The sequence below is a fragment of the Cydia pomonella genome, chromosome 21 (assembly GCF_033807575.1).
Source record: "Cydia pomonella isolate Wapato2018A chromosome 21, ilCydPomo1, whole genome shotgun sequence".
NCBI classification, from domain to species: Eukaryota; Metazoa; Arthropoda; class Insecta; order Lepidoptera; family Tortricidae; genus Cydia; species Cydia pomonella.
This window is the reverse complement of record NC_084723.1, coordinates 13,800,821-13,819,636: the sequence shown is the minus strand read 5'-3', so window position 1 is coordinate 13,819,636 and position 18,816 is coordinate 13,800,821. Positions and strand designations below refer to the sequence as shown.

The window sequence follows — 18,816 nt, the reverse complement described above, 5'->3', positions numbered from 1 at the left end:
TTTTTTAATTTGGAACCCTTAGTTACATAATAATTGGCGAGAGGTCGCACAGGACCGAGAAAAGTGGCGCTGTCTTGTGTCGGAGGCCAAGTCTCATTTTGGGTCGCTGAGCCAACGGAGTAAGTAGTAGTAGTAGTTACATAATAAAAGTTCAAAATAGATTTTAGAATATGTACAAAAATTTGTACTCAGGGTCTTGGGAGGTTAATTGGTATAAAATAAACTATATACCCACGTTTCAGCCATCTCTCTATCTTTATCAGCATGATCTTCGGGTGCTGTCACTTCTTAAATCAACAGTTTGGAGACTCGGTGGTACCGCTCGATCTGACTCTTTAGCTCTTCTAGCTCTTTCTCTTGTGCTGCTATCTTCTCTTTCTAGCCTCTGAAGAAGAACAAATAAACAGTCTACTCACGTTTCGGCCATCTCTCTGTCTTTATCAGCATGGTCTTTGAGAGCTGTTACTTCTTCCATCAACAGTTAGGAGACTCTGTGGTGTCGCTCGATCTGACTCTTCAGTTCTTGTAGCTCTTTCTCTTGTGTTGCTATCTTCTCTTTCTAACTCCTGAAGAAGATCTAATAAACAATCTACTCACGTTTCAGCCATCTCTCTGTCCTTATCAGCATGATCTTTGAGAGCTGTTACTTCTTCCATCAACAGTTTGGAGACTCTGTGGTGCCGCTCGATCTGACTCTTCAGTTCTCTTGTGCTGTAGTCTTCTCTTTCTAACTCCTGAAGAAGATCTAATAAACAATCTACTCACGTTTCAGCCATCTCTCTGTCCTTGTCAGCATGATCTTTGAGAGCTGTTACTTCTTCCATCAACAGTTTGGAGACTCTGTGGTGCCGCTCGATCTGACTCTTCAGTTCTCTTGTGCTGTAGTCTTCTCTTTCTAACTCCTGAAGAAGATCTAATAAACAATCTACTCACGTTTCAGCCATCTCTCTGTCCTTGTCAGCATGATCTTTGAGAGCTGTTACTTCTTCCATCAACAGTTTGGAGACTCTGTGGTGCCGCTCGATCTGACTCTTCAGTTCTCTTGTGCTGTAGTCTTCTCTTTCTAACTCCTGAAGAAGATCTAATAAACAATCTACTCACGTTTCAGCCATCTCTCTGTCCTTGTCAGCATGATCTTTGAGAGCTGTCACTTCTTCCATCAACAGTTTGGAGACTCTGTGGTGCCGCTCGATCTGACTCTTCAGTTCTTGTAGCTCTTTCTCTTGTGCTGCTGTCTTCTCTTTCTCGGCGTCTAGCTCCTGAGGAAAGAAATTTTAATGTAAATCAGGTGAAACTATTTGTTTAAACATTAACTTGTCCCTTTTTATGGTGTCGAAAGAGCTCAATTGACCATAATCGTAATTAGCCTTAAAGTCGCATGTACAACGGGGAGTGCTCCGAGGAATTGTTCGGATTAATCCCTGCCGCTTCTTTTCGCCATCGCCCTACGCGACAACATTTCCATCCTCACCACTTAGATGACAGTCCTCAACTGTGCGTTTTTCCAGGAACTTTCTGCCTCGCACAGCTAAACTGTGGAATGAACTGTCACCTGCGGTATTTCCGGACCGATACGACCTTCAACCCTTCAAGAAAAGAGCGTACTCCCATCTTAAAGGCCGGCAACGCACTTACAACCCCTCTGGTGTTGCAGGTGTCCATGGGCGGCGGTAATCGCTTACCATCAGGTGATCCGTCTGCTCGTTTGCCTCCTCTCCCATTAAAAAAATTTGTGGTCCTGTTTTATGGTGAACATTAACCTACATAATGAAATAAAAATGCCCTTAAAATGTAACCTCAAACATAAAATAATAATAAATGATAATATCACTTCCAATTCCAAAGTGGACTTTGGGCATTCAGCGATAACGTCTACAATAGGGTTGTTTCCAATTTTTTGAAACGCTTGTATTTCGTTATATATTAGCTAAAAGTTGCCCTAAAATTCAACTTTTTATACTAAAAACGGCTTTAAATATGTTAAATTAACAAAATATATTTTGACAGATGCTTTCGCGCCCAAAACGCTCTTTGAAAATTGTGTGACGTCACAGTTTACGGTTTGACACATAACTACATACACACGTAGAAGATACGAACTGTCAACTGACATTTGTCATTTGTTGTTTATCGCCTAACTCTCAACAGTGTCAATTCGAGAGTTGTGACGTCATCAGAATCTTCAAAGATGTTTCGAGTTTGGTCACATGACGTGTGCCAAAAGATATTTTAAATTCAATATTTACAAAAATATGGTCATTACAGGTCCCCTAAAATTAGTTTAACATGTTCTTATAATCCAAAAGAATTTATTGGGATACAAGTCTGCCCTAAGATTTGTAGATGGAAACAACCCTATTGAAGAAAACGTATACCAAATACAGACATTATCAGTGAAAAATGTTATTGACCCAATATTGACCTAATTCATGAAATATTAATTTATTAATTGAACTTTATTACCTAGGTAATAAGGGTGTCGGTTGGCAGCAACAGCGACCAAAGGCAAATTAGTATGAACAATAGAATTAGATAAATTGATGTCAAAGTTGAAATGCTATGAGTCATAATGTTTAGGTTATTATTTGCGATAAAACTTTATTATTGTTTACGACGACAATTTGAATGAATCGTTTATTGTTATTGGATTATATTTACATCTTCCTTTTTCCCTATAGGTCAATTAACAAAAATAAATGAATATAATGTAAAATGTACAAATAACTACATAAAAACAAAGCCGAAAATATGTACGTTGTAAGTATATTGAGTATCAGGTTTATGTCAAGCAAAAATGGCTGAACGGATTTGGATATAATTTTGCACACACGCACACACACAAATACATTTCCTAAGGGAGTGAAAGCAGGCTCGCGAGCCTATTCCGGTCCGCGGGCCGTAGTTTTATGACACCTGAGCGTAGTTTTTAATATGTTCAAGTACCTGTGTAAGGACAGCGGTGGACTCATGGGTCGTTAATACCATGAGTACTTAATGCTTGGAGTAAGACTTGCTAGCCGAGGTGTGCGAGGTGTGTGGTGTGTGTAGGTAATAAAGATTATTTATACCTGAGCTAGGGCAGAGTGGACTCATGAGCCTTTAACTCCTAGAGTCGCGCCGCGCTTAACGCTTGGAGTGAGACTTGCTGGCCGAGACGTGCGAGGTGTCTAGGTAATGAAGAGTATTTATACCTGGGCTAGGGCAGCAGTGGACTCATGAGCCTCGAACTCCTGAAGTCGCGCCGCGCTAAGTTCTGCTTGCAGGGAGGCGACTTGCTTGCTGAGATCAGAGACGGTCTGCTTCAGGAACTCCACCTCTTCATTGCTGCTGGTGTCTGAAGCTGGAAGCAGATCACGGTATTATCATTTACTTTTTTTAGGTATTAATTTTTGCTGTTGAGGTAGGTTATTTTAAACATATGTACATATACATATATACCTATGATAGAATACGAAATCTAGAGTGCCTACCGCAGCCGGACCAGATCCAAACTGCCGATCGTCAGGGCCGCAGAGACTGGAACGGATACTATACGCGCCTTCTCCAAGATTACCGCATTCTGTAAGTGATACTTGCGAGTGTTTCTTTGTGGTGGTCGAGACTCTTTGCCATGAGTTAGTTTTTTTTATTATTATTACTATTTCGAATGCATAGGCTTCTTTTTACAAGGGGTAAAACGGGACCCTATTAGTAAGACTCCGCTGTCCGTCTGTCACCAGGCTATATCTCATAACCCGTGATAATTAAACAGTTGAAATTTTCACAGATTTCACTAAAAAACAGAATAAAATAAATATTTAAGGGGTCTCCCGTATAATAAACGTGATTTTTTGCTCGTTTTTATAGATAATGGTACGGAACCCTTCGTGCGCGAGTCCTACTCGGACTTGGCTGGTTTTTTTATAAGACTAATAAATATATAATAGTATAAGATAAGATAAATATATAATAGTTAAGATTTTTGCATGCTAGTACAACCTGTTTAGTACAAATAGCAGAATAAGCAACCAATTGTCACTTACCACCTAAGACACTTTTGTACCTACTTATTCTTTGCAAATAAATAAATACAATACAATACAATACAATAGTAAAGGGTTATTCAAAGCGTGTAACATCTGGTAGGAATTTTATCAATAACTACATAAACTAAGAAATAATTGTGTATTTGAACATCGTGTGTGATGTATTAAAACATCGAGAAAAATAAATTATGCTAGAAATATGGAAAAATCAAAAAATAAAATGAAAACTATGTGGACCATTATAAATAGCATAACGTCCAAACAAAAAAATCGAGAGTACAAAAATATATCACTAAAAACAGCTGACGGGATCGTGACCTCGCCCGAGCAGGTAGTAGATGTGTTTAATGAGCACTTCGCGTCGGTAGGCGAGTCGAATCTCGGCGCCGACGATATTCCAGCGCGCGCACATTCCGTGCATACCCCCGTCGGAAATTCGATATTCATATGGCCGGTCACCGAAACCGAAATATTTAAAACAATAAAACAGCTCAAAAATAAGTATAGTTTCGGTACTGATGAAATACCACCAGTCCTCATAAAATTTTGCTCAACTGAACTAATACAGCCTCTTACAAAATTAGTTAATCAATCATTTAATGAAGGAAAATTTCCAGACTTACTAAAAATAGCAAAAATTAAACCCATCTTTAAACCAGGCGGTGATAACAAATCTCCGAGTCAATACCGGCCTATAGCCTTACTACCAACAGTGTCAAAAATTTTCGAAAAATGCATGTCGAATAGGGTTTATACATTTTTTGAAAAATTTAAAATTTTAGCCAACAACCAATACGGCTTCAGGAAAAACCGCTCAACGTCACTAGCAGTCTATCAATATATGCTGAATATCCATAGTCATATAAACCAAAGATTATATAGCGTAGGCCTCCTGTTAGATATGACGAAAGCGTATGAAAAAGTATCCCACGAAATATTGCTCAGTAAACTGTACGGTATGGGAATACGTGGTCTAGCCCACAACTGGTTTAAATCTTACCTCCAAAATCGAAAACAATGCGTGCAACTGGAATGTTTAGATAAGGAGTCCGAGGAGATAAAAACCGTGACCTCTAAAATGCGTCATACTACTTGCTCCATCCCCCAGGGCAGCGTATGTGGTTGTCTTCTATTCTTGGCGTATATTAATGACTTGCCAAAATGCCTAGACACAAACACCTTCTGCGTAATGTTTGCCGACGATATATCGCTATTGTTTAGTTGCAAGAATAGTTCAGAATGCAATTCATACCTTAATGATAATTTTACTTCCGTAAAAGAATGGCTGAGTGACCATAACTTAGAAATTAATTTGATGAAAACAAAAATTATACAGTTCAAGCCCATACAAAAAAAAACCCTTGGAAATAAATTTAGATATTGACTCATGTAAAATAGAAGAAGTGACACATTTTAACTTACTAGGTGTAACAATAGACTCGGCCTTAAATTGGAAAGAACATATTGAACATATTAAAACAAAAATATCAAAATTTTTATATGGGCATAATATACTAAAATCAAATACAGATTTCAAGTGTGCACTATCGGCATATCACGCATATGCTTACGCATGGCTCCGCTACGCCGTGGTGCTGTGGGGAGACAGTACCGATTCCAAAAAACTGTTTGTGATGCAAAAAAAATGTATTCGTGTCCAGGCAAATGTGCATATCCCCAACAGTTGTCGCCCTTACTTTATCGAATTTAAATTATTAACCTTGCCTTGCATCTATATTTTACAAGCCGCTCTCTTTGTTCGGGAAAATCCAGATTTATTTGAACTAAAGCAAGATAAGGAAAATACTAGAACGAAGTATAGAAATAAATTAATATTACCAAAAACCAACTTGGAAATATACAGAAATAGTCCACATTATAAATGTATAGTTATAACTAATAAAATTCCTGATTATATAAAGCTAGAACCCCAGTTGACAGTATTTAAAAATAAATTAATTAAATTCCTTATTGACAAATGTTACTACTCTGTTAAAGATTTTTTAAATGATAATAATCTATAGCCTATAAAAAAAGATATTATATGACATGTAATAATTGACCTATAGTATAAGTTTCTCGTTCTTGTAATTATTTTGCTAGTTAATTATGTAGGTACTGTTATTAGCTTTAAGTAATATTGTATGCCCCTACGGGGTGTCATGTTCTGACTTGTTCATATATATAACATCTTAATTGAAATGTACATGACTTCACAATGAATAAATGAAATGAAAAAATGAAATGAAATAAGTTAAGTGTTTGTAATTCGTGTGTTACTTTAAAAGTCAAAAAACGCGGTTGATTGCAGTTAAACAATTATATTGAACTTACCAGTGGAGTTGGAGTCGGTAAAGTCGATTTCGGCGTGCGCAGGCAGAGCGTGCAGGATGGCCTGGCTTCGCCGCTTCAGTTGCTTGTTCTGCTTGTACCATTCGCCAGCTTGTTGCATTACCCTGGGAGAGAAATATACTTGTTAATTTGTTTATTTAGTTTTATTTATAATTTGAATTAGGCAACAAGGTCCATAAGGCATAAGGGCTAGACTTCTTTTATTGCATTTGGAACACCTACTGACATAACATTTTTTTTTTTAATTCCGCTACCTAAAGGTTGTCTGGAAGAGATCGCTTTTTAGCGATAAGACCGCCTGTTGTTTACCTCTTCTTTATGTGTTGTATTATTTGTACTGTTTCTGTATTGAGGTGTGCAATAAAGTGTATTTGTATTGTATTGTATTGTATTGTCCATATTACGAATACCTTACAGACAGACATATACAGGATGGCTAAAAATAACTGCCTTCCCGTTGCCAAGGAGGTATTCGGATTATACTGAGCAACTTTTACTATGGGACCAACCCAGAAATCGCGAAAAAAATTTACTCTCATACCCGGGGTATGTCCTTAAACTACGTCCAAAAGAGAGGTATGGGCACTGTGCATGTCTTCTCGCGTTGTGCGGTAGGGCACAGCACAGCGGATGTCATTCCAGATCTAGAGCAGAGCTCAACTAAGGAAGTACCTTCATATTACAGAAAACAGCAGCCAAATAACACTAGACCCTACTCGTAGTGTTGTGTTCCTGCCGGTAAGTAAGGTTGCCAGAGCTCAATGAGGCGGAGTGTTAGGGTCGGCAACGCGCATGTAGCTCCTCTGGAGTTGCGACCATAGGCTACGGAGACTGCTTATCATCAGGGGGGCTGTAAGCTTATTTGCCACTGACGTAAAAAAAAAAGAATTACCTCTGCAGGTCTACACTATTTCCTATTATATATGATAGTGAAGGAAGCGAAAGAGGTATGTCAGGATCGTAGTAAGTGGAAATCCGTGGTCTCTGCCTACCCCTTCGGGAAATAGGCGTGATTATATGTATGTATGTATGTATATATTATAGCCCTGATGTCCAGAGTTTAGCATGTTCTTAATATCTATAAAAATACTTACATTTTGACCGGCTAAAATATGGCAATCCGTTAAAAAAAACACATCACTAAGCTCACGGACACAAAAACATTATGATCTGCCAAAAATTAAACCGGCGCCATTTTCTTTTCCAACTTTTTTTTCACTCAAAGCACAGGTGTAGTAAGCACAGCCTGATCGGAAACTGCAAAATGTTCTACGAAAGTGAAAATCACTTTGAAATTATAATTTTTGGCATAATCTTCAATGTTGTGTCATACGTTCAAAAGGCTTTCTAGATTCCGATGATCATATGCAATTGGAACAAGATTTGCATTTTATTCGTGTTTAGAAGTAAATTAAATTAATTTGCGAACTTTAATGGTTTTGTGGTAGAGCCTGACCAATAATATATGATCACGCGCCATATTGCAGAATTTAATTGGAACTAAATGTTTCATACTTAACTGAACTGTCACCCTATACATGAGAATAACAGCGCCCTCTTCACAATGATCATATATTTCTGGTCGGGCTATATATTAGTTTGTTGTTGTAATAGGTAATACATATTAGCACATAGCTAATTTAATTAAAAATTTGCATTAAAATCTGTATACAATAAGACATAACATAGTAATAACAAAATAGCAGAACAAAGTGAGGGGGTGTCGTTATAAACGCCATGTTTTTATTAAAAATTTACAGTCCCACACTTTGTCCGACTCTTTTTATTCACTGTTCTAATTCCTGTGATTAATTCTCATTAATCAGTTAAAAGATGTGCAATTAAATTGGATCATTTATTAGAGGAAAGTAGACAGACGAATAACAACATTAAACCAGTTTTGGAGACCGTTAGAAATTTTGCAAACGTATTTCACGACCAGTATGATATAAGTTGTCGTCTTTTCTAGTGGAAAGCAAAAATATAATACTTTCATGGATGGTAGGATCAACTAGATGTGCTATAGGCGTGCGCCAGTAAGGGACAGAACATATGCATTGCGCCAAATTAAAAACACGTTTTAACATTCCAAAAAACAACCTACGTCATTTGGTCGGGTTATTTGTTGCCCACCATAAGCCAAACTAAAATGTACGGTGGGGAATAAAAAAAGAAACTGTGACATTGCGACAAGGTTCATGACGCGCTGCACACTATTGGAGTGGCCTTCAAAGGGTTGACGATCTGACAAAAACAAATTACGTAGATTGTTTTTGGTATGTTGTCAGGAATGTTAAAACGTGTTTTTAATTTGGCGTATGTTCTGTCCCTTACGGGCGCACGCGTATAGCACATCTAGTTGATCCTAGTATCTATGATTTTAATTCATCCGTTTTTGCGCGCTTCGTGTAAAAGATAAATAAGTGACTGGTACCTACTTAAATGACATTAATTAAGAGCAAGATAATAACGATAATTAAGTAGTTACATGTGCATAATTATCTAAGTTCCATTTCCCCAGTGATCATAAATGATATGATAAGATAATGCATCCGTATTGTGTTGTCAATTAGGGTCATAAAATAAATAGTCAATGGAATATTATTTTATCTTTATCTTGTCTGGCCTAGTGGGTATTAGTGACCATGCCTACGAAGCCGATGGTCCCGGGTTCGAATCCCGGTAAGGGCATTTATTTGTGTGTGAGCACGGATATTTGTTCCTGAATCGTGGGTATTTTCTATGTATATAAGTATGCATAATTTATCTATTTCAGTATGTAAATCGTCGCCTAGTACCCATAGTACAAGCTTTGCTTAGTTTAGGGCTAGGTCGATTTGTGAAACATTGTACCCAAAAATTTTTAACATTTCAAGAACTTTTTTTTTGTATAGGTTAAAAAAAAATCTGTTTCCAAAATGAATGTTTCCTTTGTTCCCTGTGACACTTTCCTGAAATTTTCGAGAATTTTTCAAATCGTGCGTGCGAAATCGGCTTGTGCGAAGTCACAATTTTGTCAACGTACTTTTGCATGACCTACTCGTCCACCTTCCTCTGGTTCTGCAGCTGCTGGTACTCCTGGAACAGCTTCTCTGACACGTCTCGCAGCGCTGAGAGGTCTCGCTCCCGTTCAGCGAGTGAGCCCGCGAGACGTGCGCGCTCGTCTGAGAGCAAATTAAAGCGTTAGTCTTCATGCTCTATGGAAACTTACTTCTGCATGACCTGCTCGTCAACCTCCCTCTGGTTCTGGAGCTGCTGGTACTCTTGGAACAGTTTCTCCGACACGTCTCGCAGCGCTGAGAGCTCTCGCTCCCGTTCAGCGAGTGAGCCCGCGAGGCGGGCGCGCTCGTCTGCCAGCAGGTTGAAACGGCGTTGAAGATCTTCATGCTCGCGTTTGGCTGTGAAAAAACATGTTGTTTATTAATTATTATAAGTATATTATATTGGATCATTTTCGCGACTTCATCAACGTGGAATGATGATGATAAAAAACTATTCTATGTCCTTTCCCGGATCTCAAACGATCACCATACAAAGTTTTATTTAAATCAGCCTGGCTGACCTGGCTTTGCTTTGTCTATGCTTTAAGAAGAATAAGCAAAGTAGTCTCAATAGATGCGGCTCTCACTTCCTACTATGGTTATATTCATTTGATCCTTCAATATGGAATAATAATGTGGGGTAGATCTACGGTTATTAATTATGTATTTCTCATGCAAAAAAATGTGTAAGAGCTGTTTTGGAATCATGTAGACCTTATTTTAATAATCAGAATATTTCAAATCATTGTAACCAGTAGGTAACCACTATTTCCATCACTTATAAAATAAGTTTATGCCTATGTTATTGTCTCATATTTATTAACTAGCAACCCGCCCCTGCTTCGCACGGGTTAAATAATGAAATTATACACCTAAACAATCCTCAAGAATCACCCTATTGATAGGCGAAAACCGCATGAAAATCCGTTTAGTAGTTTTTGAGTTTAAGGCGAACATACAGAGAAACGCGGCGGGAACTTTGCTTAATAAAGTGTAGTGATTATTTTATGCCTTCTAACTCCAAGTCAACATCTGCTTTCTATGTTAAGTAATTTTGATTTTATTTATCATAATAATATACTGTTTTCTATTTCTAAATGCCCTGAAGACTGTTAAACGCGACTTCAAGAAAATTAATAGTTGTTTGTGCAATAAGAGAGCAAGTGGAAGTTCCTACAACATTTGAAAAATAATAATAAGAGAAGCTATGTGAGGAACTTTACACAGTGCGCAGCCGCAGTAAGTAAAATACGATTCATCTAACTTAAAAACTTAGGATAATACCCAATTTAACGTATCTGACTAAAGTGGACAAGATACTTATTCTTTGTCGCATATTTTTGCCTTGGAAAAACTTGTCTAAAGAACTACACAGACCTTGCTATTTTCGATAATTGCCGTCAACGTAACGTGTAACGAACTCAATCGATCGATCAATTGCCGCAATGTATTGCAAGTTGAACGAAATTTTCAATGTCTGTGGAGCCCATTACAAAACAGCTACGTATATACATATGTATATACGAAGCTGTATTGAAATACATATATACATCTGTATATACGTAGCTGTATTGTAGTGGGCAGACTACGTATAAACCAGTAAAAAAATGACATACCTTTAGTATATTTCGTTGTAAATAATCGAAACGCCATTGATTTTTTTTATAAACTTATTTTATAATTATAATATTACATTTTTTATACTTAGACAAACAAACTACACAATATAACACTAACAGTGGTGAGTAACGATTGAACTTAAAAACATTTTAGTTGAACGAATTTTTTTACTTTTTTATCCTTATATCGATCAACATAGTTATACCTAAATGTCGATTAATTATTTATTATTCCTCTAACCAATAGTGCATATACCTACTAAAACAGACCGATATAGTTTTTAGGGTTCCGTACCCAAAGGGAAAAACGGGTCCCTATTACTAAGACTCCGCTGTCCGTCCGTCCGTCTGTTACCAGGCTGTATCTCATGAACCGTGATATTTCACAGATGATGTATTTCTGTTGCCGCTATAACAACAAATACTAAAAAGTACGGAACCCTCGGTGGGTGAGTCCAACTTGAAGCTGTCCGGTTTTTTTTTCAAGCTTTTATTTACTCGTATTATAAATTTTTTAAAATGAACCGGTTTGGGCAAGACTAATATCTAGTATATGTAAAAATGATAATTACTATATTATTCAGTACTGAAGAGACCAAGGAGATGAACCTATTGCATTCGCTCGGGGTGCGTAGAAGCAACGTGCGGTTGATTACGTCCTGTAAGGTGCTCCGACATAATCAATAGCATGGATCTGCACAACATCCTGAACCGCATTATATTGTTCCTTCAAACAGGGGGCCTACCGCGAAAACCGAAATTCGCAAATTGCGGGGATCTTTCTCTTTTACTCTCACTAACACGTAATTAGAGTGACAGAGAAAAATGCCCGCAATTCACGAATTTCGATTTTCCCGGAAGCCGCCCAGATCTCGCCGGCGCCCCTACCTGCAGTTGTCAAACAGCCCAGGACCGCGTGCTACTGCGGCTCGCCGCCACTCACCATTGTGTGATATGATCAACACGTTGAACGGGCTTCTGAGTAACGATCTACAAATAGATATATTTACTGATCCCTGGTCTAAACTAGCGTCCCGGTGCCTCGCTTACTGTGAGAGTATGAATGAGTGAAGAGTTGAAGAATAATTTCTACACTGTTACTTAACTTACTTATGTATACTTATACATAAGTAAGTTAATATCCATAAATTGCAAGTGTCATTGGTGTAAACCGTTCTTGTAAATACTATAAATAATAAATAAATTGCATGCTCTGATGGGTAGATTATGTGTTATAATTTAATAAAAAGTATAAAAACATTGTTTATTTATTATTTATTAAAAATACTAGTATATATAACCTTGTAAACAATTAAAATGATTTGGTCAAGAGATCGGACCGGTGTTCCCATACGGCGCAATCTTTCCCCAATTGGTAAAATTTTCAATTGATAAACCAATCGGAATAAACCTGTAAGACTTGGTATTACTTAATTTTATTTATTAAGTCGTATGGCACAAGTAGATAACATATAGGCAATCAATTAAAATTTAAAAATTATAACATAATAAGGTCAAATGTCAACATTCAGTGTGTTCAGCCATGCAGCTGCATGGGTTGTGAGATAGTAGGTCTTCCGGTGGTCCTCCGGTGGTCTTTTTATTGGTGGTATTACTTAATAACAATATTGCACAATGCAGTCCATCATGGAAATTAAATAAAAACACTGACAATGTCAAAACTGACATATACTCGTACGATCTCGAGAACGTAATAATTTACTGTCTCGTAAGTGCGAGTACGAGCAAGATGCATAGAAAGTAAAACGTTATATTACTCGTAGATAGCGTTTACGTCCGTGCCGAACTGGTGGTAGCCACACTGATTGATTCCAACGCTTACGGCAGTTATGACCAGACAATGAAATAGTCATACACTACACTGACGTATTGTTAGAAATCCCAGAATTACGCTGTGCTATGATGATATATTTCATAGAATACAATAGACTAAGTTTTCATACCGGTTTTACACAAGATGATATTGACTTTACTTATTTGTTTACCCCCCTTATTCATAAAACTTAACTGGCCTGATTTAGTTAAATTATGTTTTATCCCTTTCTGACAAAAACAGAAGTCATAATGACAGATAAAGACAAACGATTCATAGCTGGGCCAGTAACGCGTTTATTAATAACGCCGTTAAACTTTATTGCATAATAAAAATACATATGTATTTTGTTAATTGTGTATTCCTGTTTGCCTATCTGTTTCTAAATTGTGTGTATTTGCAGCAAACACAAAAAAATGGCGGACTTAATGCTTTAAGGCATTACAGAAATTTCTCGAATGTGGGTGCAGTGAGAAAAATAATTCTGAAAACATAACAACTACCTATATATAAGCAATTTTGAAAGCAAATTTGAATGTCCAAAATTGTAAATAAGTAGTTATTTTGGCCATATACAACATTATTTAATATACAAATGATATAAGTTGTATAAGTAATATCACATACTAATATTTCAGCAACGTAATATTATAATATTATCATATGTAATAAGGGAAATTATAAATATTTATCTTGAAATGAACTTACTCTCTAAAATCCCTACTATTAATCCCTATTATTCATTTTTTCCCCTGGAAACCTGCATACATCTGCGAAGAAATTCAAAGGTGTATGTGAAGTCCCCAATCCGCATTGGGCTAGCGTGGGGACTATAGCCCGAGCCCTCTCGCACATGAGAGGAGGCTTGTGCCCAGCAGTGGGACGTATATTATATAGGCTGAATTATTATTATTATTATTTATTCATTTTTTTCCTGTGGCAGGAAAAGATTTTTTATTAATTATTTAATTGTTTTTATGATACCTACATCATTTATTGTAACATATTGTAGTTGTATAGATATACTCTGGCACAGTGATTTGTCAGTAGAAAAAGGGCAGCAAATTTAAAAAAATGTAGGCGCAGAGTTGACTCCCATCGAAAATTTTAATTTCGCGCCTTTTTCTACTAATAATTAGGTTGTGTGATTACCAGTTCGCCGGACGATATCTATAAAAGCTGACACAGAGTCGCACCACAACGGTTCCTTTTGTACCTTTTTGGTACGGAACCCTAAAGACACAAACTAAACCCACTCACAGACCAATAAAATGGTAAAATCAATACTCTTCGTTTTGGCTTTGCCGTATCTAAGTAAAAATAACCAGCGACAATACCTCACCTCCACCATTTTGTGGGACACTTTCTTAGAGAAGTACCTATATGTTGTTTTCCTGGCGTAAGACTGCCAAAAGTGTCCAATGGAAAAGTAGAAGGGCAAAATTGAAGGCATAAGACCTAAGCGACAAGTGGAAGAGATCACATACAGGAATAAGTTCGCCTTTTTATTTTTAATCTGTAACTGTGTTTTGTTTTTATTTATATGTACAATAAAGTATATACATACATACAAGTGGGCGAATCAACTTTTTTCGTGTTGTTATCCTGTCCCATTGTCTATGTCTAACGGACAAATTGGCACAGTTTGTTCGAAGAGATGTACTATAATGATTTGATTTGAAATGGCATAAAACTTCCACAAAAATGCATGTTTGATACATTAAAATACCGTAAAATCTGGAGTCCAGTGGTGGCAGCATGGTTCCATTCTATCACCTGTTACTATGCCTGTCACTTTCATGACAGATATGCTGCCAAATGATAAAGAGCCGACCATCTTAGGCCTACAGTATGGCTAAAATGGTCAGCTTTTTATCCCGTTAACAAGTATGTACCTAAGTGCGAAAGTGACATGACATGACAAGTGATAAAAATGCAAACATGATACCACTGCAGCAGTGTTTGTCAAAGGGGACAAAAAAAACCGTAACCATGGCAACAAAAGACTACAAAGTTTATCAACCCAGTACAAGTTTTACATGCAAAATACTCAATTTTCTTTGTCTTTAGATTTTTTGCAACAAAAACAAATACCAGAAGATATAGAAATGCCCACCAAGTTTCATGTAATTTCAATGTCATTTTAAATGAAAGTTTAAGTTGAATTGTATGGAAGTGGCTTATTGATGGTGGTTTCTTGTGACTTAAAGAACTGAAGAACTAGAATGTAAAGTCTAGGTGATGGACCACAAGCCAGATGGTTGGATGACATTAGAAAGGTGGCAGAGCCGACCTGGTGTGAAACCGCCACATACAGAACCACACGGAAATCCATGAAAGAGGCATATGTTCAGCAGTAGACGTGAATATGCTGAGAAGAAGTACAATATAAATTTCCTTAGACTCTATTAATAATAAATAAATATTATAGGACATTATTACACAAATTGACTATGTCCCACAGTAAGCTCAATAAGGCTTGTGTTGAGGGTACTTAGATATATATATTATATATGAATATTTATAAATACTTAAATACATAGAAAAGACCTATGACACAGGAACAAATATCCGTGCTCATCACACGAATAAATGTCCTTACCAGGTTTTGATCCCGGGACCATTGGCTTCATAGGCAGGGTCACTATCCACTAGGCTAAACTGGTAATCGGTCGGTAGATAATCTTTATAGTAAATGTATGAATCATATAGAAACAAGTGATGAAATATGATAAGATCTAGATTGACACCTGCTTGCCTTCAATATTCAAGGATTTGTCACCAAGGTAGGAATTCAAAGCATAACTGAGTAACTTGCTATTTCCAGTTAAATTTAACAGTAGGTATGTACTTTATATTCTGTTAACAACAGATTTAAAGGTAAAACTTGAATTAATATAGATCGTGTCATTCGCGAAGACGCGTGCCTTAATTCGTAATGGCATGTAATTAAAGGTTAGATTTGACAAATCTGCGCGTCATCGTGGATGACTCGAACTATATCAAAAATATGCACTAAACTTAAGGAAGACTAGCGAAATATTACCTAAGCGTTTAGTCATAAATAACACGTAAATACACAGTCACTTTCAACATGAAACATGTACCTATGAAGTCGACAATCTACCTTGGACTTTCAAAAGTAGGCCAAAAGGAAGTTAACGAAATTAAACTGTTTAAAATCGGTAAGGAACAGAAACAAGCTCGATAAGGAACTAGTAATTGCTTTTAAACGACCATACAAAGGTAAACGTGATAAAAATATCATTACCTTGTTCGTCTTGAGGTTAAACTATATCGAAGACAAAATCAACATATCTCACGTATTGTACACTTTTAATGCTATAGTTGTATGCAAAATTTGTTTGATTATGTAAATAAATTTGCATTACAAGCTCTCTTTGCATTATAAAAGCAATTAAATCGGCAATCGCAAAACTAACTATTTAAGCCAAGTTGGTTTCTCAGTTTCTCTTTGTTTTGTTGTCAAACAAAACTCTGTTTTGACATTTCAATTTCAATGACCTTAAACTTATTTTTAATTAAAAAAAAACGAATAGAGTTGGGATATTTACAAAACCTAAGTCGATATCGAATTTTATAAAAATATCTTGTCATTTATTTCATTATTTTATAAGTTGTGTTTTGATTATGCTTGAAAGGTTCGCCTGTGATTCATTGTTACGTAGTGCGCAGTTTCTTGAACACAGGTATAAAGTCAGATCAATAAATATTAAGACAATCTATAACTATTCAATACAAATGTCTACAGCTAGAAACTAATTCTTAAAAAGCATGGCTCTCTCAAAGTATGAGCGCTATAAAACTTTAAGAATACATAATGCATATGCAACAGGTTATCATCTGATTCACTGTCATAATCCGACAAATACGCGAATAGGATTTCCACTCATGTTTTCTTTTTTACAAACCTGTCAAGAACGAGCATGCGCAGTAACAATTTAAGTAAAAAAAAACTAAAACAAAACCTACCTTTTTCGGATTTGAGTAGGCTGGATTTGTGTTTTCTTTCGGCTTCTTCATATCGGTTTTTCCACTTTTCAACGTAAGTTGCAGCAACAATATTCGCTTCCTTGGTGTGGTGCGCGTCGGGCGGCGTCATCCTGGCCGCTGTCGCGCGCGGTATCCTCGTGGCCGCGCCGCCTCCCGGACAGAGCGAGACAGCGCTCCGCACCGCACACGGGCTGTTGCTCGCGATCGCAAATACATTATCACCGTTCCTTTTAATCATTTTTGCATTCGATTTTTACCGCGAACGAACGCTCGCCTCGCATCACGTATGCATTCACGTGGCCCGATCAACAGGCTGGCGGAACACTAAATTAATTGACGAAACTCTTTGTTCCCGTTGAGGAAAATACCGCGGCCTCACGTTGATTGTATAGTCGGTCTGTAATGAGAGAAATTGTAAAAGCGTAGAACGGCGTTGAGTGTCAGAGTGCAACTAAAGTTAACTTGTGCTTGTGATATGATAATGAAACATCGTCTTTGTGAGTCACAGCAGCGGGGTTTATGTTCATTGTTTACATTAGACGCTTGCCTCATATGTGATACTCGAGCCTTCATAGTCCTGTCATAGAATTTAGTAGAAATTAATCATCGTAATCATGCATGAGCACGATAGGTGCTGATTGTATTATCATATTATTTTATTACTTACGTTTAGATATTATGCAATAGGAGTATTTGTAGATTAAACGAATTTAATCATCAATTCGTCGAAAACTAGTTTTTTACCTATGAAGTCAAAGTTTCCTGTTGATATTTTTTGTTTGATATGGTGAATGTACGTTAATGTTTTATTTTTCCGAGTCACTTGTATTTGATGGTAATAAATAGGTCTTATATTTTCCTTTTTTATATTGTAGTATAGTAAATGTCTAATTACAAAACTAAATGTTTATCTTTATGTTTTTAATTTAAAGTAATCTAAACCCAAAAAAAATCAATAAAAAGTGAAACAAGTCCCCCATAACATAAAATGTTTTGTTTTATAACACTTATATAAAATTATTACGTTATACAATAAAGCGATCCTTTTATTAATAGAAACAATAGAATCAGATTTGAAGATAATATATCAATAGGTACCTCACGCCCAGTGTAACCACTGTACTTACAACCACAGTTTATACGTACAGCACAATGAATGTCCACAAACAATATAAAACAGCGAACAGCAAAAAACAAAACACTGCTGTTAAAGTCCGCACCGAAAACGCACTGAAAGCATTTGGTCCAAGTATGGCTGACGGGAATTCTAAATTTAAACTATTTCCAATGAACGACACCCAACGACTGGCCTATAACGACAAGACGAACCATGTGGGACGACGTCGCGACTTGTAAAGTGATTTAATTGCTCAGACTTGACAATATCAGGCTTAATTAGACCTTTGGAAGTAAAACGACCGATACGCTTAGCTAAGGTCGACAAACTGTTTTGTAACGTTATGAAAAGCGAAATTAATCACGAGAGACTAAGCGTCCCACTAAACAACATATGGCTCTCATTGGTGAGAGTAACTGGGCCATTCCCACGCAAAACCAGTGCAAATAATGGACATCACTTACTCCTAAGTCCTAGACATTCCATCTTGTTCAAACAGAGCGTGATACTGTAATCTAAAGATATACCAACAAAAGCTAAAATTAATGTGAAATTATGAATACAAAACTTGCTCAGCAAATATGTTTTCTGTCCTTTTAAATGCTCTTTCAAAAAAGTTTGCGAGGCTGCTATTGAGAAGCACATAAACAAACATAAAAAAGTCAAGGATCGGAAACAAACCGTGCCTATACAAAAACTTGGTCTTACAAAACTTTTCCATATTTAGAAATCCGTGTCAGTTCGGGTTGTGTGGAGTCTGCGAGTAGTCAAGGCAATCCGATTACGACCTTACAATGGGAACGTATTTCATTAA

General features: G+C 36.8%; 1 protein-coding gene across 4 annotated transcripts in view; it reads right to left on the bottom strand.

The window, feature by feature from the left end:
- The window catches only part of LOC133529764 (shootin-1-like), a 30,099-nt gene extending 11,818 nt beyond the window's left edge, over positions 1 to 18,281 (bottom strand). The window contains exons 1-6 of one of the 4 annotated variants that reach the window (XM_061867566.1): positions 17,984 to 18,281; positions 16,865 to 17,282; positions 9,589 to 9,775; positions 6,360 to 6,481; positions 3,192 to 3,340; positions 1,102 to 1,259 (exon numbers count right to left, since the gene is read on the bottom strand). In XM_061867566.1, the coding sequence (XP_061723550.1) occupies positions 1,102 to 1,259; positions 3,192 to 3,340; positions 6,360 to 6,481; positions 9,589 to 9,775; positions 16,865 to 17,123 (875 nt within the window). In that variant the 5' untranslated portion in view covers positions 17,124 to 17,282; positions 17,984 to 18,281. Of the gene's footprint in view, positions 1 to 1,101; positions 1,260 to 3,191; positions 3,341 to 6,359; positions 6,482 to 9,588; positions 9,776 to 16,864; positions 17,673 to 17,983 lie in introns of those variants that run through there. The other 3 variants (XM_061867567.1, XM_061867568.1, XM_061867569.1) reach the window with 3 other exon arrangements.
- Between the last annotated feature and the right edge of the window lie 535 nt (positions 18,282 to 18,816).